At 39.3% G+C, this 24,569-nt stretch overlaps 2 protein-coding genes across 3 annotated transcripts in view; one reads left to right on the top strand and one right to left on the bottom strand.

Moving 5' to 3' along the window:
• The window catches only part of LOC107225843 (dual specificity protein phosphatase 10), a 93,087-nt gene that overhangs the window by 15,279 nt on the left and 53,239 nt on the right, over nt 1-24,569 (top strand). Inside the window, exon 3 of the mRNA XM_046738264.1 lies at nt 19,790-20,434. Coding sequence (XP_046594220.1) covers nt 19,790-20,434 — 645 coding nt within the window. The remainder of the gene's footprint in view (nt 1-19,789; nt 20,435-24,569) is intronic.
• The window catches only part of LOC107225845, a 135,035-nt gene that overhangs the window by 68,006 nt on the left and 42,460 nt on the right, over nt 1-24,569 (bottom strand). The gene's annotated exons all lie outside the window — the stretch shown is intronic.

The raw sequence follows: 24,569 nt of genomic DNA, 5'->3' as shown, positions 1-24,569 counted from the left end.
GTTCTGAACTTTCATCCTTCCATCGTGGAATCATCCGTGCTGCGTGAAAGCAGAAAAGAGATAATGACCAAAAAACACAAAGAAATCCAAAGAAAATCGTCACCTGGGTACAAGTTTATCTATTCGGATTATCAGCAACCTTCGTAAGGGTTATTTGATAATTTCAAAGTCTCGGATACCATGCAGCCTGACAACATCGAGCCCGAATCTTTGCTTGCTATATTGTTATTCACAGTTCTGACGAATCTATAATTTGGTTTTCTATACCTTACCATTCTCCATTTTGACTTTTATACATCTCAACTTTTGTATTATAAAATTCTATGAAACAGATTTTTTCCTTTTCAAAAATTTTATCGAGTCAGCCATTTATTTTATAATCCTTTCAAATCTTTACTCCCAACCCAAATGTTGGTTACAATTAAGATTTCGGCACGACCGATAGCGTAGCTCGGAATTGTGAGTGATACGTCTGGTCGATTGGCAATCCGCCAAGATTTTCCGAATCAGGATATGAAAATCTTGGCGCGTTTAAGGCGTCTTGCTCAATTCACCGACCACGTTACCCACAATTCCTGTACCTGTTTTTCACAGCCACTCCGTAACCAAAATTATACCAACATTTTTCGCGAATTGTGAATAAGATACAGAGGTGGGGATCAATCCAGGCGAACGCAAAGCTTTCGAACAACGAAGTGTGCCAGGCATCCAAACTTCCGTCGAAAACTTGACCGATGGCGGACTTTAGTCACGAATTGCGTGATTGGGGAGATTAATTAAGAGTACAAATTAGCGAGTAAATAATTTGATTAAGGTGGCGGAAGATGCTACAGCGAATTCAAATGGCGTACCTAATCCACTTCCGGAGGCAAGCCGTACGTAACGTCGACGAGACGTAGCGCCGCTCCGAGTCCCGCGGGAGACCAGGAGTCCAGGAGGAATCGGGAAGCGAGTCGCTGCGTCGTCGAAACGAGACGGCGAGTAGTTGTTCCGTGTTTATCGGGAGGCGGGATAGAGCGTTGCTCGCGTGTGTACGAGATGATGTCATGATGTCAGCGTCTATCTTTGGCCGGGAGTGGATGACCACACAAGACGCACACGCGCGTTTGCCGCAGCTTAAAACCCTGCCGCAGGTCTGTGTGTGTGAACCGTGGCGATATTGCCGATGCGAAAATCGATTCTGCCGTCACACACGCCCAAGATACAGAAGACGACGCTACGTTCTCAAGATAAGAAAAAAACAGAACTCTCCTTCGTAGATTTCGATCGGAAGAAAATTGACGTCGGAGGTTCGTAAATTTTAAGGAGTTCCTTCGCCAGTAAATTCCACTAAAAATCGTCGTGCTACAGGCGGAGAAGCTCCTTCTTGCGTAAGGATAAACGCAGATTTTGAATTTTTCGTAAGGTCAAAGCTCGTTCTCTAAATTTTTTAGCAATTTCTTGCAATAAGTTTTTGATACTCGTTATACTTGCCGCGATTTTATCGCGAATTTTATCACGACTTTTTAGTGATTCGTTTTTCAACTTCAGCTCATTAGTTGAATTAATTTTCTCAACTGACTAATGTCGAGTCCTTGGTTGGAGACATCTTCGAGTACCTACGTTAGTTATATTGATAATAATCATCATGACTATCCACTTTAAGGTTAAATTTTTTTTTAAACCGACTGAATTAAAGAAACAAACGCATTTCGCGGTTAATGAACCTCCTTGAGGTGATTCGTTGATCGGATATCAATTCCTTTTAATAATTTTATAACGAGATAGTTGTACGTACATCGAGGAAGTAAACTTTCGAGATCTCTTTGAGAATACAATAATTGAAAACGCCGGAAAATATAAATAATAGCTGAGATATCGATGCCTCGTTTCAAATCATTCTCAAATTGTTAAAAATCTAGTGGATTTGTTCGTATTTACTATACGGTGATTTATTTTACTCAGGGTACAACTTTCTACAATTTCACTAACAACAAAATACCAAATTGACCGGTGAAAAAAAATCTGCTCCAATGGTTTTATAAAACATAATCTTCTGAATAAAATAAGCCATGTTAGAGCGAAATCTCAGGAATCTACCAGATCTTCAACGATTTTACAGCGGTTCAAAACAAAGCATCGATAGCTAAGCTTCTGTTTATCAATTCCAGAATTTTATATTTTGGCACATCTTCGAAGCAATCTTCTTTTAAAAATTTGATAAACACTCCATACATGATCGACTGTCTCGCAATAAAACTGTTCAAACGAATCCCTTCTTTGGGCCAACCAATTTCCTTACAGTGCCTGCAATCACAACCGTCTGTCGCTCTCAGGAAGCCGATATTACTATACGAGATAGCAGTTAGCGGAATAGATAGGGACGCTGGTTCCTTGTTACAGCAGCAAGAGCAGTAGTCCGCTTCGGATAGCATAGCGTCCGGATATCCGGTTTACTGACTCGAATTGTACATCGAAGCGACGTGGGTTCAGGGTGAGGCGGCGAGGCGGTGTTATTTATGTTACACTTTATTTTCACATTTTTTTCGTTCAACCTCACGCAGAGACTCGAGATACAGAGTTTAACGTCAATGTCACAGCGATTGCGATGCCTCGATTTTGGATCAACTCGCGTTTGCATTTGACATAACTTTGATAAATGTCGAGAGGATTATCGTATTCTAGAATACTCGACGAAAAAATTCACCACTGTGAATAAAGTTTTAGACTTTCGGAATTTCGTTTCAGTTTCATTTTCAACAAAATGACTGATCAGTTTTCTGACTGTTTCTAGTAGGTCCGATCTTTCCTCTGATTTCAAAATTTTGCGAGTCTTTGTATTTGTCAAAAAATAAGTGTCTCGTGAACTGGAACTCACTATTGGAATGAGAAATTTAAAAACGACGAACCAACAGGCCGTTTTTTTATTAGAGTCGTGATACCAAAAGAAACGTGATTTCATGATAGTATCATCTGTTCGTCCAAGGAGATTTTGGGTACTGAAACCAGACAAACGCTAATCTAAACACTTTTTAAAAATCATCTTCATTGGCAGTGATAAGTATTATATACAAGCTGAATTGAATTTTAAAAAGTGAATCGAAAATATTAAGCTTTTTCGATAACGAATCTTGCTGAGAATGGTTTGTTTTTTTTTCTTTGTATTGTTTTCAACCGATTACTGGGTAAAATTTGAGTTTTCTTAATATGACAATTACCAATTAATATAAATTCGGCAAAATACTCAATCAATTACTGTGAAAAAATTCCAGTATTTCAACATCATAAACTATATCTATCATATAATATCAGTCTTGTTAATATTACGTAATCCCATCGAGTATTAGTTGCACTTTAAGAGATACTCTACTGTTCAAAGAGTAGAGCAATTGTGTACCGAAAATAATGGAGCACCTTGAAATTGGTACATAAGAAATTCTCGATTCCATAAATAAAAATGAGCCACAGCCTGTTTGAGACGTTAAAATTTCAAATCAGCTCATATCTTCTGGAAGAATACGAATCACAGTTACGGATACGTATATTGCGGGAGCATGGTTACCAGATGATTTGACACGCCATCTCATACTCAAGGTCATCAAATTAGTAGTCCGAGATAAGCTCGAACGTATTGCGTTAGGTGATGAAAAAAACTGATAGAAAGAAACAAAACCTTGCACAACTCGACGCATGATAGGTCAAGTGATTATTTTATATTTTGACTAGCGATGTACGTGACACGCCAAGCGCCATGTACGTACCTACGAAGCATAATAAAGAAGCGAAGGAAGGAACGTATCGTTGCGGCTATTCGACCTTTCCAGTCTCAGGAATTCTCTTTCTATTTCTTCCGCCGGCGTTCTCGGACGTCGATATATCTATACTTACAATAATGGTCTAATCTCATCGTATAAGAGGGACATACCTATGAATCGCCGTAGTATAGTAACAAACCACACGGCGCTACTTAATATACTACGAACATCCGACCACGAGGTCGTTCGAAGGACGCCCCTAATGCTTACTAATATATCATAGTACAAACAGATTCATGCACGGCATTATCATCGCGACTTTGCATACGAATTATGAATATATCTTTTTTTTATGCTGACGAAAAAAAAAATTCACGAGGTTGAAATTAACAACGTCAAAGTACAAAAAAATATTGAGGAAATAATCACTGTTTTATAATCTTAAGATTTCGAAGGGATTGCGTTTTCCAAATTATGTATACAGTTGAGCGAATTTCATACAATCCCAAAGTTGCAGAATCGCGCTTTTTCCTATCCACGCATCGTTGCAATAACGTTACTAACTGCATACTCAGAAAAATTCTACGGCTTACACTTCTCGATCCTGACGTACCGTGAATTTGTGGCGAACAGGGAAGTTCGAGTGCGAATTTTTTTCGCTCTTTCTCAAAACGTATTGTACAAGTTATACGCACGCTAGGATTACTGCAGAGTCAGGAATACCTGAAGCCTCGTTCAAAATGTCCGAATGGTCTTAAATTAATGATGGAAATTCGATTTTTAGATTCTTCTCTTTCTTTCAAGAAAGAATAGATTTAATCCCGAGTAACGTATCAACATTCATGAGTTTTGGAACGTTGAAAGTGAAAAAAAAAAAATTGCAATATGCTTTCAGATGATTTAAGAAGAATCGAATTTTCTATTTAATCACCTAATTGAACAGGGTGAAATTCGATTTCACCCTATTTTCTTATCAGTCTCCAATTTTAAGTAGAAGATATCCGGGATTGTGATTTTAACGTGCATACAGGAGATAAAATCAACCTAACCTTGACCAGATTGCAAATAAAATTTCAGAAATATACACGTGCATGTAACTGGAATGGGAGTTTTTTCTTCTCTTAATGACGAATTGGCGATAACCTGATAATGTATGATCCCTTACTATGTAAACGTGTATCGAGACTTCTAAAAGTGAGGTGAGTTCGCTGCTGATCAATATTGCCAATGACTGCAGTATTTGTCACGCGATTCGTCAATCAAACTGTATGCACTGTTGAGGGATGTAGCCCAAGGTAATTACGAGCGACGATTCGTCATCTTGAAAATGAAAACTTTAACTACATCGCATTTATATAACCTTAGCAGCAATGCGCGCAGGTGTGATAACCCATTTCGCTACAGCTGCTATCAATATTTTTCTTGCATTGCACCGTTTGAATCAGTCCGTCAAGATATTACGCACAAGAATTATGTATTTGAATTCAGATTTTTGATCCTTACGAAATTAGAGGTTTGAACGTAAAAAGCCGGAAACGATCGAAGAATCAGGTTCACGAAGATTACGATCTTCGTATTTCTCGATCTTTCTTCTGCCATCGAGATTTTTTTTTTTTTGAAGATTTTTGAATTTTACGTAACAATTTTGAATATAATTTGACAAATCGCCGTTTCAACATTGGCAGGAAAATAATATGTGCGGACAGTTATAAACGCTTGCGGATAATCTAAAGTGAAAATACACAAAATTTCTACACCAAGATTTTTCGCGATTACAAGTCTCCGGCAGGCCGATAAGATCGACGGATTATTGCTTCCTGTCATATGCAGAGACGCAACAAAATGAGTCGCGCCGAGTTTTTGTTGCGGTTGCGGTTGAAAATCCTGCATGGAATATGGAATACGGTATATTTTTCGGGCATTATTTAAACCCGATCAACAGCTCTCACGTAAATGAAGACGATACACGATTTCGTACACCCACGCGTGAAGTTAGCATGTGAGGAAATGTATTTGACAAATAGGAAAAGAAGAAAAAAAGCGTAACATTTTAACTCTCGAACTGCGCGGAAGATATTTTTTTCGGTAACACGATCAGCGTTGTAAGAATTATAATTATATTTAGAACTTGTCCCAGGTTGCATAAACGCGTTTACATTATACACGAAGCGGCGGAATTGTTTGGGTGGGGATGAAATTTAATCCTTATCGCTGGAATGATAAAAAGACTCTTATTACGCCGGTGAGTCAGAGTAACGACTCTCTCGAGGCAAGAACAAGCTGTTCCAACAAAACATGCAAACAGTCAAACAAACGTCTCCGACGCCACGTAAATGCCTCCGAATGACGGAGAGCATAGAAGCAACGGCCACACAAAGAGCGAAATCATACGCATGTACCAAGTTTCTTCTTTTTTCTACTTCGTAGGTAGTCGTTGAGGAAATAGCGTAAAAAATCATTTTCCAACGTCGACGTGACGGCGGAAGAAATTTTTACAACATCGAGTGTGCACATTATGCACTCGTCTGTGTGTGTGTGAAATTGGAAAACCGTTGTTGGTCGGTAAATAATAAAAATTGGAAGAGTCGAACAACGTCTTGATCAGCGTGAAAAAAATTGATATCCTAATACATTGTTTGACGAGCACAGAGTCGGCACATATTCTGCCGCGTGCAAATGAAACAACAAAGACTTGACACTTACTTCCTGATCCAATTCACCTGTCGACACTTTTATCATATCAAAATTTGGAATCGACAATACCTGCCAACGCACCGAGAGAAACGTGATTGCAAATCACAATCAAGTTATCCACTTATCTTACTCTAATATACCAAAAAAACGCTTATCCGCAAAAACGAGAATCGGATTACAACGCGTTAAAACACACACAAACAACTGTTGCAATATCACATTCGACAAATCCATGGTACTGTTTCAAAAGTCTTGAGATAAGACTTTCAGTAGTTTCTTTCCATAAATGACGTACTAGGAATTTAAAAAAAAAAATGGTTTAACAAGATGGTCGGCACAGACGCTAATCCTCGCTAAATTGCGGAGCTAAGTATAGAACCTGTTAATCACTCGAAATTCAAACTTCTAACCGCGCAGGAAACGACAGGAGACGTTAAACACCGCTTATTAATTGGCTTTCCATCTCTGCAAGAAAGGTTCACTGGACGTTCACGCGTACAATTTAAGATCGAGATAATTACATACATCGTTTTGTCGCTGGTTAGAGACAAGAGACGACAAGATGTTCGAAGCAATATTGTGGAATTGCATTTTATCTGATAAAATCCAAGCCTCTCACAATCGGTTCAGTTAAATTCGTCAAATTTTTCTCACTTCGAAATAGATGTCGCAGGAAAATGGAAATTGTCTGAATGTTAGATATTATATATTTCTTTCGAAAACCGCTTATAGACAGTTTGTTCGATTCGTTTTTGATCAGGTTATGGTTTGTAAATTTAAAAACTCATGAACCGTGAAATACAGTTACCTATACAGTTGTTCCGCATATATTCGGGGCGGTATAAACGTGAGTAAAGATATATGTCTATATAGATTATACAGAGAGAGAGAGAGAGGTATAAATATGGCATTACTTCATCGTTGACAATAGCAATGAACAAATACACGTCTCGTTGTCAGGCTCGACTAATCGCTCGCGATAACAACAACGCGAAAACGAAGGCAGAACATTTGCACGAGCACCGGGCGTAATTATAATTAGTCATCATACACCGAAAGATGTTTGAACGAACGCAAAGAATCAAGAAAATTCTATTGAGGTAGACGCCTGTGGGATTATCGACGTTCGAACGATGTAAAATTTTACGTCAATGTCACAGAGTTGCAGCATGATAATACCGAGCTATTTTGGTCGATTATCCTCAATTGCTCATCGAAAACTGGAACGGAATAGGGGAATGAAATTACATCGAACAAAGTGATAATTGTGTTATTTTCAAGCGTCACTTGCAGAAGCCAACGCCGCTGCCGAAAGCTAATTTCTTCAGAAATGTCTCCAACGTTCGAGTGATCGCGACCGAAACTACAACGAGCAATTATTTGCACTCGACGTTGAGATTTGGCATCGAGCTGACGCGTTACGCTGCAGAACTATTACAGGGATATAAATTTCAATCACGATGACTCGGTGTATCGTGATTATTTCTCTCTCGACGAATTGAAATAATCTCAACTGCACTCGATGTGGGCTTATAACAGCGTCAATACACGGAACGGAAGAGCAAATGAAAAGCGTAGCGTACTGCGTATAAGTCAAAGCAGCGATAGTGCAAGTTGACAAGCCGCAATGGAAATATACAAACTGTCAGTTATAATTTCAGTTCAAATAAATGTCAGATAAGAATGAATATCCATATGTACACACGTGTATGTGAGCCTAGAACCTGCGTTCACGTGTATTTCTCCTCTGACACAGAGTCAATAACGAAGTACCGCCACTGTAATAATCAAGAAGGTTACAACTTCGTGCTAACTAACTGGCGATGCTCGTAGATGCGGACGCAAGTACGAAAGTCAATCGTGGAAACAAATTTTACGTGATACTTGAGTCACGATTTGACGATTCGTTTCACTCGTTAACGCGAAGTCACTTCTTGACGTGAACTAAGCAGGATCTTAGCGTGAACTCCTTCGGTAACGTAAGGTAACAAAATTGCTCTATTCTTCTTTCTCTGCCAAACTGCAGACTTCGAAATCGTCGAAATGGGGATTTGACGAAAAATTACATGTCACGATCAATTCCTTTTCTGACTTTCAGTGAAGAATATCATTTCGATACAGTTCGTCATACTTGTGCGAAACGTGAATTCAGGACCTGTTATCCTCAATCTTCGGTTTAAACGTGACTAAGTCTGCGTAAGCTGTCTCGATATACGTTGAACTGACGAGCCAGTTGCACGGAGACATAGCAATGATGCCCGTACTTTGATCACGTATGATTGTAGATATGCTTTTACATGCTATAGATAAACTATCTCTCGTGGTAAAGAATGATGCAGAAACGAACCAATGAATGAACGAACGAACGAATGAATGAGAAGGGGCGAATGAGCGAATGAACCGAGTTACAACCGGATACGCTAATTCGTGAGGGAATTACTCGGAATTTTTTTTTTCTCGTTTCATTGATGAGACGCGAGTTGCCGACACTGTGCAAACTGGGAACAGTGGCGAAGGGGAACGGCGCCTGATGGCAAACAATATAAGCCACTGTTCTGTACATCGTATTCGCGAATTCTGAAAGTTGGAGGAAATACAAAAGCAGGTGTCACGTTGCAATTAAAGACACGGATAGAACAAGACTCTAATAAATCGATTTTACGCCAGTTTTCAGTTGATTAATTTAATAGTAACTAGTGAAAATAGAAATGTTGAACTCAAGAATATAAACTCCAATAATCAATATTTAGATTCTGAAAAAAAATCAGATACTATGAGGTGAAAAACCTTCGTTCAAACATTTTTCACGTATTCGTATTATACGATGTGCTTGTACGAGTATGCATACTATGGGAGTGATATTATTCGATGGATATACTTACGTATTTGGTACATTGATGTGCAAAATTGAACAATCGTAAGGTAACAGCGCTGCAATTCATCAATCAATCTAACAGCTGATAAAAATCTCTCAAGACAAGCACGAGTATCGCTTAGAATCTACTATCGTATAAGTTCTGTCATTTGTTTTACTTCGAATCGTGCAGCTGGTCGTATACATTTAGTTTTTAACATCATTCGAGTTCATTACCGTTCGATTAAATACGATTTCTTGAATCTAGTTCGACTCCGCTACTAAATCGGTTCTACCATTCGACTTGGTTCGATTTTCAATCCAGTCTCACTCTTCGAATGGATTTTCCGATCGAGTTTCGAGCTTGACCGTTCGATCCGACTCGACTCGCTCAAACCTGCCCATCACCCGCAAACCCCGATCCGCAGGATAATCCAAATCCTTCGTCAGGAGCAGGTACGCAGGTCCACGTCCCTGCAACCGAGGATACAGGCAGCAGCCGCAGCAGACGCAGCAGCTGATCGCGATTGGCGTCGCGACGTTGCAGCGTCGGTCGGTCGGTCGGTCGGTCGGTCGGTGGAACGCTACTAGAATGAGTCACCCGTCCAAAGCGTCTTGACTCGAGGTATACGAGAGGGGATCGAGGGGCGGCGGCACCGGTGCACGTAGCGTACTCTCAGCGCCGTTCTCCGGGCAGGCGTCGCGTCGCGTCGCGCCGTCGTTCTCCTCGTTCTCCTCGTTCTCCTCGTCGCGGCCCTGGCGTCCGCGTGAATCGTTCTGCCCTCGTAGAGGCCAGTCGGAACCCGGCAGCCAAGAGGACCGGTCGCCCGCGCACCTTGCCAGCGCCTTAGTCGCAGAGCGAGTCCTCTTCCGCGTCCGCCTGAATCGCGCCGGAAACGCGCCCCGGCACGGCGGCAACCCGACAGGCACGGTGCCCCGAAGGCACCGAGAGATCGAAAAGCCTGATTCGCTTTCGCGGACGGCGAGGACGACGATGACCCGTTTCTCAGAGGGCCGGGCCGAGGGATTCACGCCTCGGAAACCCGTAACTTCGTCGTCGTGATCGTCCACCGATGCGGAACAAGTGATCGATTCTTTTCATTCTTCGCCCTTCGCTTACGACGTTGACGATGCTCGATTCGACGCTTAGCGCGATTCTCGCTGCGGGAAACTCCGAGTACGAAACACGCCGACGGCGATACTGATTCTGTTGCCAGAAGTTTCGACGATATTCAACTTTTAATCGTACACTTTACATACGGTGTGTGCCTGTGTTGAAACGTGGCGTTGACTTGCGTGGTACATGCACGACGTATCGAATACCTACACCCGCTGCAGGATACATCGTCGACGGAATATCGCGTGGATTACCCAATCGCATCCAACCGTTAGAAATTGTCTCTTCCGGTGAATTGCTTCCGATCCGATCGTCTACGGCAGCCTCGAATACATCTCAAGGAATCACTCGCGTCATCGCCGTCTTTCAACCCGTCTGTGTGTACAACGTACGTATACATACGCACGCAACGTTCGGACGACGAACCGGTCGTCAACTGTTTGGAATTACTTAAGGGAAAGGTAGGTGAACGCGAGTTAATGCCGACAACGGAGATTCTTTTTCCTGCACGCCTCCTCGTTAGATTCGAATCAATCCACAACTTGTTTTTGGTCCTACGGCCTGCTGTTCGATTCCTTATCGGCGTCCCAGCGCCGCTCCCTCGGATTTCGAATTCCTATTTTTCGAATTCCTATTTTTCGAATTTACGCCTCCACCCGTCCTTAGAAATTAACGAATCCGTGAGAACGAATCGCACTGTCGAGCCGTTAATCAAGGATCGACTTAACTGTCTGAGAAATGACGATGAGGCCAGTTGACGAAAATAGCGGTTAAACATTTGTCGACGACGATGAATTCGCCAATTTGCTTACCGGCGTACCGAATACCCAAACACAATTTTCATAGATTCTGCCTTTGCGATACACGCTCGAAGTTTAATTCGTTTTTTGTAAAACGTTCCGTTAGCCAGAAATTCCGGTCGATTCGGATGATTCATAACAGATACACTGTTGTACAGGTTTGCGAGCATGGAGCGAATGAATTATAGATGGAAGAAGATCTTGCCGAGTGGAGAAATCGCGGGGTACCAGGTTTACCTTTGCAATTTTTGTATATATACCGTCTACAAATAGACCTGTTAAGGGTCTGTAACTGCACTGACAATAAATGTGTACACAAATTTTTATTACAGTATTAGACGAAAGGAAATGAGATTGAGAAAAATTGCAAAAGAAATCGCGGTTAGTACAACTTGATAAAGGAGTTCAAACGAAACAGTATAATTTATGATAAAATGTGGATGAAATATATTTACGAGTTAAATAAGCCGGTGAACGCGTGAAGTGATATAAGGTCCGTTTTCGGTTGATAAAAACTGGCGTGCAGCTATTATAAGTATACGAGATAACGTAATCTGTTTTCCTGAAGAATCAGAAGTACGCGTCGTGTGGCGGTTCTGATTTTCATTCCGTCGTTACGTTAGTCGACGATTCTTTAAACTCAGAACCTTCGGAGCGGATTTTAAAGCGGAAATGAAATCCAAATCTCTTGCGAATCAAACGATTCGCCATCGATTCGCTCTATCGGAGAATATAAAAATGTTCCTCGCGGATTTTTCCATCTTTTACCAAATATTTAACAATTTTCAGAGAAACAATTGAGCCCAATCGGAACATGTATTCGACAGTCCATAAAACTATTTGTTACTACTGGTGTTCGAAGATTAGAGTTAGGTTAGGTTAGACTGAGTGAGACGAAATATGTGGAAGGTTGGCTGAACGCGCACCTGTATCTTTGTATACAATATACAGAGACACAATATATATACACATTTACACATACATCTGTAAATATTTACTAAAGTTTTCACTCTCTGGACAGACAAAAGTGATTTAATTCCATTGTTGGTTTCTTTTTTTTTATATATTTTATTTATACAATATCTTTGAGCTGTATTTATTTACGAATTCATATTTCCTTTCCGCGAATGTATAAGGAAATTCTTTTGTTTTAACTTATTTGAAACCAAACATACTGGTTAATGCGATATTTTTTTATTGTCAAGATAAAAATGGTGCACGTATAATATTGCGATGTTATCATCATGATTTCACTCACAAGGTATATAAATTTAGATTCTTGTGTCATAGCCACATTTAAATTTTCCGCATTACACGCTGATAAGATAATAATTAAATCCGTAAGAAAATACACGATCAGACACTGTGTATAGTGTAAAATCACTTAATTTAAACCTGTTCTTCAAGCTTGGAAATCAAAATATTTGCTGTTCGTTTCGACCTTTGCAATTGTTCGAATAAGGTTACCTGCATATTTATTTGTTGAACTAACGGCACGATGACAATTGTTTGTTAACACGTGTAGTCGGTCAAATAGTAAAATAAATAGCAGCACCACTTTGATTTTTTTCTACGGGATTTAAAGTTTTTATTTTTAAGTGACATGTATTCGTACTACGAGTACGTTACATAATATTGATGGAAAGTAAACGTGACGATGCAATATGTTGATTAGCATTGACAAGTCGAGATATTTTTTTTTCTTTTTTCTTCGACGCGAATGAGAAACTATAGTCAGAATTGGACGAATTGCCAACATAAAACCTTGGGACAGCTGGTCGTGACGTTAATTCCCAATGATGATTTATTGTTATTAATCGACATTCAATAGCTTAAATCAAACTTCATTGCGCGTCTGAACTTTGGTTCTTGTATAAATTACTAGCTCTTCTCTTTAGCGTGTAGTAAATTGTCATTTCGAAGACTAACGCGATTAAAACTTAATCAGATATTTTTTGGCTCGGGATAAAATCGTTAGAAATAAAATTTAAGGCTGAACGTGTGTATTGTGTATTAATTTGTGTACGTAGCAACTTTACTTTTCCTTGAAAATTTTTTCCTCTATCGAACACTTTATTTCAGTCACTAATCACGTTCTAATTTTTCATTATTCGAAATTGCAAATCCTGTTAAACTCTTGAAAAAAATAAAAGCAATACGAATCGAAGCTCAAACTCGATAAACGTTGTATCGCACGGTTCATATTGTCCATGAATAGTAACTTGTTGACAGTGGAAGTTGGTAAAGTTAGTATTACGTAAGCAACAGATATCAAGTTCAAGTTCGTAACGTTAATACAACAAATTGCGAAACAAAATAGAATTACGTCAAGTATTGAAGGCTTAGGAAATGATAAACTGGAAGTAAATTGCTACTTACAAGAAGATGCTTAATTTCGTACTATTTTTTTTTCCTTATCATCCCATAAGTTAAACCTAACGGAAGCTATGTTCACATATCTTATTGGGTTAACGTTGTGAGTTCACACTTTATTAATTTGTGCGATTAGATGCCTGCTCTTGTCGGTATAAAATGTTTTACCGTTCCATAAAAAGACGAAGGCAAGAAAAAGAATTATTATCTGAGTTTTGACGCATAGTTTTCTAGTTTTCGCGGTTCATTTTTTTCTCCGACAATCTCAAAATTCTTACCGAATAGATTCGACTGCTGTACGTGAAAAATTGACCATGTTGCGAATTTCTTCACCCGTTACATTAATAGGTAAAAAAAAATTAACCACGCAGCGAGGCAAAATCCACGTACCTGAAATTTCGATTAAACAAGCCTGATCCAAAACTCTCCAGTAACAAGGTTTTGAATCGTAAATGAACCTTGCATATAAACTATCCGAAAGAACGAAACGGTGAACTTGGGGCTAAATGTGTAACGATTGGTATTCTTCTATGATCGGTGCTTAGAAGAGGCGAGGACTCGGATTTTCGATCAAATTTTATCGATCGGAACATCAGATACATAAAAAACTTGTGTTATTCAAATGCTAAAATTCAAAGGCTCTGCGCTAGCAGATATTATAATTGAGATACAAGCCGGAGATTTCGTATACATTCTTTCCTACTTGTTTCGAGATATTTACATCAGTGGGTTCAACAAAACTAGATAAGAACCGTGATCAGGAAGTTGGTTGACCAAACACCGGAACTTTTTATTAATTTTATTACGAAACGGTCGTACAGTGATTATTTGCAAAATTATTTTATTAGCAAGCTTGTACGAAGTTCTCTTTTAAGATACACAACTCATTTCGTATGATTGACACGTTGTTGAAAATCTATTAAATTAGTTCGATTTCACCCTGCGATGGTTCATATTATCTATAAGACTAGTTTCTTCAAATTCACCAAAACAGATTTTCTTTGTTTTCACTCGTCAATTTAACATCATCGTTTATTGTCCATTAACCAAGTTCTGAAATAAAATACTTGACGATAACAACGTAACGAAAATGAGAAGAAAAAAAACCAATGCAACGAATTCGTAGAAAATAATCTTCCAAACGAAACGAGCAATCTCATAGTGAAATCCGGTGAATCCGCTAGATTTCCAACAATTTCGGAGTGATGTGAAACAACGAAGAATCACGAAGTTGAAGTTAGTAGCGTAATCGTAACGAAAAATTGGTGAAAAAATCACTATTTTCTTAATCTTAAAATGATTTCGAAGGGATTAAGATATCGGAATATGATTACGTTTCGTTTTGTCACCGTTTGCTGAATTTCAGAAAATTCGAAAATCGCGAAATTGCGAACGGTTTTTCCTCATCACGAATCGTCACGATAACGTTAAGAACTTCAAATATGATGAAAAATCGACGTTCGAGCCCTTCGTTCGTCATCCCCCCTTTTTTTCTACTCTCCTATTTCCAAATCAATCTCATATAACAATCGGACAGTTACCAAATGCGCGAGTGTCTCGCAATAAAATGATCAAGGAGTGCCGATTCGGCCAACCAACATCCCCAAGGACTGGCCCAATGTCGTATATTAACCCCCGGCAATCGGGGTTGTCGGACTTGGGACGACCGGAGGTTGAGAAGAGGGCGTCGCCTCACCTCCGGAGCAGGTGCTCGAGGTACCTACACCTGTCCGACTCGGCCGAGAATCCCCGTAGACTACGCGTTGTGTGTTGTACGCCCGATGCCCCGGGACGGAATTCTTCTACGTTTACTCACCCAGCGGGCGAATTGTTTGGTTGAGAGAGTCGTACGCGTCTGGATCGGTGCGCGCGCACGTGACGTAGGCGACGAGTTATCGAGAGAATCCTTCGGCCGTTTTCGGTTCCCTTCGGGGCGCCTCGGTGCTCGGACAACCTGCGAACTCTTTCAACTCCAGGTTCGAACCTTCTAATATTAGTAATTGACTCACTCCGCGGGCCGAAGCGACAGGCGCAAATCTCACGGAGAACGTTCGCCTCGCGTCGGTTTGTCACAGATGTAGGCGAAATTCGTGCACGACAATTTGATCGGCAACGATTGAGAAGGAGAATCGAATGAGGCTGTAAGTGCCATTTTTTTCTCTCTGAGGAGTTCGAACGGCAAATGACTATGTGGTGAAGAAAAAGCAATTTGTTTATATTTTTATGAAAAATTTTTGGTTGCAGGCCTATTTTAATTCTCCTCTTCATTTAGCAGCGCAGAAAACATGGAGGTGAACTAAAGAATTTACATTTCTTATAATGGATGAGTGTAAAACAGGAAATTATCGGGTCTGATTGTTTATTTTTCTTTGACTAAGATGTTGTCGTCGGTACTGTTGAATGAAAGTGCAAAGTTTCACTGATTTTTTAATGTAAATATGTATAGTATTGCAAGGCCGAAGTGAACGCAGTTCTTGAAATTTTATCAATGAAGGTAAAAGTTTCAATTGAAAAATAAACACATAGGTTAAAAATTTGATTCGTCCATTATGAGATTGATTTCACCTCATTTTCTACTACGGCTCTGCAACCGCCTTCGATTTTTACCATTTGATTTTATCGGAGCGTTTAAATTCTCATTTTGATTCTGTTTGATTTTTCAAAGTTTTTTCTCAAATGGCAGATGAGTTTAAAAATAATGTGAAAATCATACATTCTTCGAATTTCATTACAAACGAAAAACGAAGAGACAAAGTTCCGGAAAATTTGCAGAATTGGCAGTTATGTTGTTTAGAATGAGAAGTTATTTTGAATCGTTTTTACTTGTAAAATGAGAGAAAAAAAGAGACGAAAAAATGTTACACATTCAACTGTTGTAAACAATTTGAGCTACTGAGTGACCGGAATCTAGTTAAAATGTAGGTCGGAAAAATATAGGAGCATTCCTTGGAATCCGTTAGATGTTTATATGTGAGAAGTTAAACGATTTCATTTGATCCAAGGACACCAAAGAAAAAAAATCAATGGCAAAAATATCCACGCACATCGAGGAAACGAACGATCGTATTTAAAAAAAAAAAAAACCATCTCTTCATTCTCTTCTTTATTTTTATTCCAACACACGTGGTTCCTGGCACTTCATTAACAGTTTCCGATCAGAAACACAACGTGTAAACCAAAAGCATAACAAATTTTCAGTAAAACATTATCGACAAAGTGGACGAACCGCAGTTCTGTTCATGGTTTCAAAATGAGAATACAAGCATAGTCGCAATAACAATAAGAAATATAATGCTAGTAAAACAAAACAAAAGACGTTATAATTAAAACCGCGAAGATTTTCGATGCCGACATTTTTCTTATAGCCGTAGAGAAGATAAATTAATTGAGAAAAGTAATCCAATTCAATTCATATATAGCTACAAGCTATTCGAATGTTTTTTACTTTTTGGGTCCAGTAAAAAAATTAAAATAACTGAGCAACATACATATAACGAACCAAAACTATAAAATTCTCTACGAATACGATTAGGAATTTCAATCTAATCAAGTCGATTCAAGTCGATTACCGATAAAAATTATTACACCTTAGATATCGACATTGCACGAATATTCGGATCTTTCAAGAAAGCTCCACTTTATCTTAAGAAATGATCCATATTCTCTGCCGGCGGTGTATTTAGAGTAACGACACGATATTTTCGCGGCCACCGCAGTTGCGGATAAATAGCCTGTGGAAGTAAATGAATTATACAGTCATCGCCGGAAACAAGGACCATCTACTGAATCCCGCGTAGAATTCACAATGAATAAAGGAAAAGGAAATCTTTAACGGTCCTCTACCTACTGTAGATGAATTTCGTCATTTGGTAATGACTCGGTCTATTATAAATACCGCTCGAGTCCTCAAAGCACGCCTGTGACATAACAGAATTCATTTTCAAGTCACTGTTAAACCTTCGTCGTATCTATCGAACTTTTAATTGCATTCTTTGTATGGATTATTCGCTTTTTTGCCAATTTGAAGAGACAGTTTTGACTCGAATGAAGAATATGGGTACTTGAAAATTTGTAATCATGTCGCAGTGAAATTAATTGTTTTTACTAAAAATTGGAGAAGACTGTTCCGAGAAAAATCTCTGATGATTTAAAAAATTTTTCCTATATTTCGGTGTTCTATAATTTATACGGATTGAGTGGTCATATTTTAAGAGAAATCAATTATTTACAAAAGAAGAGAAATAGAGCTGTAGTTTAGATTTTTTGAAATTTCAGTACAACCGTTGCAAATGTCATGTACGTACAAAATTTATTTAGTACGGCATGGGCAGTAAGATATTTATTCACAGTTTTCACGGAATAAGTGTAAGAAATTATTTGCAATAAAGAATTGTGACATTTCTACCGATTAATTGTTGACTGCGAGAAACCAATTAGAAAACTTGTTTCTATAACCGCACGAAGAATTACCGCATAATTATCCCGTATGTTTTATAACGGAAGAGATATATGATATACGAGTTATATGTATACATTTGCACAATTTATCTATCATGCGATATAAACATTTGCATTCTCGTAATGTATTGCACTATTTTCAAATAGCAAAATAATAATAATAATAATAATAATAATAATGGTAGTAAAATCAAATAAGAGCCTTTGTGTATCGCAAATAAAGGATTGGATGAATATTATTTATTTGTATACTTGTATATTTTGCCACATACACAAGCATCTGCCGTCTGCATATCGAGTGGCAAAAAAGTAAAATGTTCACCCAACTTTGAATACAATATTTTAGCAAAATCTGTAAAATTTTTCTTCCATTCCATTTCCTTTTTATAAATCTTCAAGCAGCGTTGACAAGCTTTTATTCAGGTTGCTTAAAGTCTTTTTTAAATGCAATAGGAATAACTACATTTCTCATTCGTCTGAAAAATTTGAAAAACCGAGATGTGTCAAAGGATTCCGAGTTTGTCAGAGTAATTTAAATGAATTTTGGAACTGTTGAAAAGAAACCGTTCAATGAAACCTGACAAGGCGATGAAAAATAATTTGCATATGTTATTTCAAACATCTTGGCGCATTTCGTGAATGTAGTTCCACTTTCTCGAGCGAGCGTCAAAATGTAGAAAAGTCACGATATCGAACCTTGAAAGATTTAAAAATCTAGAGAAACGTTCGTTGAGTTTTAACATGAGAAAGTTGTAAAATAGTAGAGTATAAAAATTTCGGCATTATTACACTTTTATTTTCTGACCTTTAGATGTTTTTACCCCCACCTCGTCTTTACGCTTTACTGTACTTTGACCATTTTTAATTCTGACTTTTCTGTACTTTGACTCTCTATCGAATCCATTGGATTGGATTATCTCGTTTTCAATAAAGTAGACATAGCGATGCAGAAAAGTCATTAATCATTCATTGTTATCCGTCATGGAATCGTAATGGATTCCGGGCGCAGGTTCGAATGTCATTGAACTTGCGAGACAACCGAAATCGCGCATTATTCCGCGGAGACTGCAATGTATACATGGCATGAGGACGAAGTTAGAAACGTTCGTGCAGAAATGAAGAACATAATCGGTCATGACTCCATAACGAGTGAATTTGTCTACATAAAAAATGGCAGGGATACAAAATAAACCAAAACACCATATATCCGTGCTAAAATAAACTAACAACTGGTCCATTTCTGCAGTAAAATCCAAGGGGTGTTTCACTCAAGAGATCGCGGTGTGAATATTATTCGAAATCATTTTGTATTCTTCGAAATTACACCGAAATCAGTACCTAAAATTGAAATAAAATTCTGCTAGTAATCATTAGCCGTCATGCGAAATGATTTAGGATTACAGAGACCGCTTTGTAACCTTAAAAAATTATCTAAAATTTTAGAAATCGTGAGAAATCAGCTGGTCAAAGTAAAATTATTTGTCAAGTAATCTCACGTAATCTCTCTACGAACCGCAAGTGATCGCGAAACGTGCATCATATCAACGGCGTCAAATTTTTTCTCCAGCGAAACGCCCGTTGCAAAAAATCGATCCCTGAAAAATGATTTCTGGCAAGCTTGAAGCTCACTGCTGTCGGGGGTGTGGGAGGTGGAGGAGGAGGAGTACGATGATTTTAGTGCACTCGGCACCCGGCACTACCGTCGCGTTTCACGGCAAGTATTCTCCGTCTTAATCTCCGTTCCCTTTCTCCTTTGCAGCGGGTCTCGATATAACCCGACTGGGTGACGTCAGGGCGATGACGACCCTGGTGTGCTGCGAAGTGTCGGCCGGGCGGCCGCGCGACGGCCTCAAACTCGCGCTGAACAGGAGTCTGAGCGAACCGGGTCCGCCGACGGAGCACCTCGGCGCCTCGACGTCGCTCTACCCGACGCTACCGTCGCCCTGCAGCGCCCCGCCTAAGCGGTGCAAGATGGAGACCGTCAGCCTCCCGACGAGCCCCTGCGCCGAGAGCGGGACCCTCCAGCGGTCCCTCGTCCTCCAGCACGCGGTCGCCCTGGGCCCCGGGGAGCTGGCCCGCCGGCTGGAGAGGAACAGCGGCGGGGGCCTCGTGCTGCTCGACTGTCGGCCCTTCATCGCCTACAACGTGAACCACATACGAGGGGCGATAAACATAAACTGTTCGGACCGCTTCAACCGACGACGACTCCAGCAGGGAAAGGCCACCCTTGCCGACCTCGCGACCGCCCGCGAGGGCAAGGAGTTGCTCAGGAAACGGTCCTTCAAGGAGGTCGTTGTCTACGACGACTCCACCGCTGACCTGGAGCATCTGCCGGTACAGCATCCCCTGTTTCTCGTGCTCACCGCCCTCGTCGAGGACAACAGGGAGCCCGCCTTGCTTCTCGGTGAGTCTTGGAACAATGGTTTATTTATTGTTGCTCGCTTGGTTGGAAAGCACGCGTGGCGAGGTTTTAGTCTTTTAACGTGTGATCGGGCCAAGGCCAGTCCGCGAGTAAACTCACCCCAATTTTACTTCCCTCAACGTGCCATCGATTTGAAACTTTTAGTTGGTCAGGGATCGTGAATCATCGTAAAAATCTAACCTCAAAAACCACGTTTTGCAAGGGAATGAATTATACACCAGGAATTTGTCCGCGTTATTTGTTCGGCTCTGTGGCTGACAAAGTCACACAAAGGATTCATTGTCGATTCGAGATTTTGAGAAAAGGTCGTCCCGATTACAGTAAGTGTTGCGAAATCAGTCACGTGACACCGTGATGATGTTCGGAACACGTTGAATTTGCTATCAGTCCAATTTATGGTGGAAAAATATTGTGGTTAGAATAAAATTTTCTCACGTCATACGTCAAAAAAGCACCACTCAACGATGTGGTAAATGCAACAGCAATTATTTGCGATTTTCTTTTTTATTTACCGTGGCGGCAAGTCGCTGAGAACAAAGCGAGTATTTCAAGACTACGGTCACGTGGCTTCAGAAGTACCAAAATAATGATGACACCGCGATACGCTGTCTCTTTTACTTTTCCGTTTATATTTTTTCTGACGCTCGCACGATGTGTTCTGTATGTATCTGAAGTTCTCGATCGATCAAGCTTAATGGAAAATAATTCTACAACGATAAAATTTTTTATTCAAAACTCAGCTTATTTGGCAGCATGAAATTTCAATTAGACTCGATCAATCGGAAGTTCAAGTATAAAATGACGTGCTGTACTTTTGAAATGTGGATTTATCTGTAGGAATTGAAGCATCTTTATACCACCAACTTTATCAAATGTGCTTGTACGCACTCAAATTACAGACAATTTGTACAACGCGATTGATTCAACTTAAGTAGCTGAAACTTTGACGAAAAACTCGATTCGCCGCTGAGTTTTAACTTTTTAGTGAACGGATGAAACTTTGCAACCTTATCTGTAAGTACGAAATTGTGAACTTGAAACTGAATTATCATCGTACTGACATCATGTATTCGTTTATTGTTTGATCGAAACTCAGTATTGTGAACAACGATAATGTGAATATTTTAACAAACTTGAACTAAATCAAAATTTCAGCTGAAATTCTTCAGATTTAGGTATAAGTATCAACACCTCGGCGTGTTTGCAATTTTTAATACACTTGGAAGATTTTCAGTAACGGCATATTTCGAGCCTGATTATGTACATTGGTGCAAATTACTAGAATCATAAATCGCTAACATGAAGCGTAAAAAAGTAAAAAAAAAAAAAAGAAAGGGAGGGAAAAACCGACTCACGAAGAAAAATATATATCAAAAACCGTTTACGTTTGACAAGATGATTATATTACGCGTAGTTAGTTTACACGATGAGAAAAGACGGTGTTTGGATCGGATGAAATCTATTTGCTGAGAGTGAATTTTTTATGACGGACTGTTGTGTAGCTGTGTTTTTTTTTTTTTTTTCTTTCCTCTTTTTACTCACGAAGAGAGTATCAGCCCTCTGGATCACGGATTCCGCTGTAACTTATTGGGGGTGTTTTTTTGCCCGAAATTATGGAGCTTCTGATCTATTTCGCAATAAATATTAATTGAAGATGGGAATTTTATCTATTACATCGCGATTATTCGTTGGAATCTTCTGAATTTATTAGATCAGCAAAAATGAATCTTTTTCGAGACTATATTTCACTTTATTGATCAGTGCCAGTTTATGATTTGTTGTCAAACAATTTTCGTCGAAATAACGAGGTAGTCGTTGAATTTAAATTTTCACAGAAACTGGTTAGTTTTCAATTTTTGGGGAACCCTTAGGTTCAAAAATCAATCGCCCAATTCAATGTAAACCTAAGTATTTAGGAATGTCGAATAAACATCGAGCTTCGTGTTTGAAACGACCCCGTGAAAAAGTTTTTCATCGCTACTTACTCTGCTTGCAAGACAGACGTTCATTTTCTGAAGAGTCAAGGATCCCTGCCACATTCAAGACCAAATCCACAATCAATCTAAAACAACATCTCGTCCCGACAACCGTGTGATTTCGATGACAAATAGCATTATTAGTGCATTGTTTCTTTGCGTCAACGTCCGTCACGTGTCACTGAGTTTTTTCGTTGATTTGAATGATCGAGTACCTCGCCTAAGAACTGCAACATATTAAACACGATCGAACCAGGATCTCTCCCCCATTTGTCAAAGTCCAATTATTACACGGCAACATACTTGAGTGAAATATTTGAAATTGTTTGAAAAACCTGCCGCGAGAGAAATGTCAAAGTTATAATATGTAAAGAGTTCGAACTCCACGTGCAGCTCGATAAATTAGCAACCGGTTAACGTTTCACATTCCACGGCCGTTACAATAATCGCTGCAGAGACGATGCAGATGGTGGAAGATGATGAATTTACGAAGGAGCGTGTCTCCGAGTGTGACCTGTTAGCAATTATCATTACACGCCCGAGTTGTCTCGCGATACCCGCCAGTGCGAAATTTATCCCCGCTCTGCGGTTCGGCATTATTATTTATATTCATAAATATCCGCGTGCCAGCGAAAGGTGCCGCGAGATTAATTACGCATTGCGTTTTTCACCCGGTATTAATGAGCTTACGTCACGCTCTATGGAATCTCGCGACAACTATTTGGCTAGTGAAACAGACTCCCGGTGTTACAATCGTCCCATGACGACGCCGACGTCCCGACCTTTCGAATTTTTTATTTATTCTCTTTTTTTTTTTTTGATTTTTTTAAACAGTTTGTTTAATAATCGTCTGTGTCTTTTGATCGTCTTTACCGTGCATTGAAGACGTTTCACACATCTGATGAAGATGATGACAAAATCCTCAAACCAACTCTCATTGATTAGTTTTAACGGAAACCAGTTGATGTTACAGTTTCATAAATTATCTAATAACTTATTGAAATCTTCGTAGTGGTTTTTTTTTTCGACAACACTGTTACCATATTTTATTAATTAATTTTTTCATTAGTCAGCCTGTTTGTTGAATTGATTTTTTCGACTGAAAAATATTGACTCATTGAACTTTATAACGTCTGTTCGTGATTCCGGCATTTCCTGTTTCTTTTGTTTTTTTTTTTTTTTTTTTCTTTCAAGAGTTATTTGTCGCTTGTACGAGTGTAATAATCTGATAATTACTTGATGTAACATCGCCTCGTAATAAAACGAATGAAATGATATCGCTTTTTGGCCAACCAACATACTTAGTCAGCGAAGCAATTAACCGATAAATTACCACGCAAGTTTCTGCGTAGAGATCGTTATTCATCGAAATTAGCTTTTTCGGATCGTACCTATACGCAGGTACGAGTTGCTGTGATTCATTTTTTGCATCCCACTCGGATTTCGAATGCGCTGTTTTTGTTTTGGTAAATTTTAATTATGCAAATCACGAGTTTCGCCCTGTCTCTTCTCACTTCCCGTTGGTCCAGAATTAGTTTAGCTGGGACTTTGAGTCAATGCGTCAGCTAGCGACGAAACCGTTAATAACCAAGCCTCGAGCACTATTCGTTTATAACCAGCCACTAACCTCGTACTCTAAAACATCTTTACACCGGATACTATCGCTTGATCTTAACCCAAGTTATGAAACTAGAAGGAAAAACGATGGGAAAAAAACTGAGCGCGAACGCAACAGCGGAGAAAAAAAATCTGAAAAATCGACTCTACTTTGTCATTCTGAAGTTGTTTAGAAATGAAAAAATACTCGCATCGTTTAAATTTCTCATTAATCATTATTGCGAACCTTGTTCGTACCTACGTGTGAAAATTATTTCGTATAAAAAAAATGTGACTTTCGTTGATCGTTGAAAAATGTCAGTCGTTAGAACGAAAAGTTCGAAACCTGGAGATTTTATTTCAGTCTGTCATAATCGATTGTCGTTAATTCGATTGTGATTATCCGAGTCTCCAAATTCGCTCCAGAACATATTGTTTCAACTGAAAGAGATCGAGGTTTTCAAAATTTCTTTTCCACGTCAGTAAAACTGCCCCCCGATCTTTTCGTGCAACAACTTCACAAGGTGCTGCTTTCATTAATAAAT

The sequence above is a fragment of the Neodiprion lecontei genome, chromosome 4, assembly GCF_021901455.1.
Source record: "Neodiprion lecontei isolate iyNeoLeco1 chromosome 4, iyNeoLeco1.1, whole genome shotgun sequence".
NCBI lineage: Eukaryota > Metazoa > Arthropoda > Insecta > Hymenoptera > Diprionidae > Neodiprion > Neodiprion lecontei.
The sequence above is the reverse complement of the archived record's forward strand: the minus strand, read 5'-3'. Positions and strand labels throughout refer to the sequence as shown.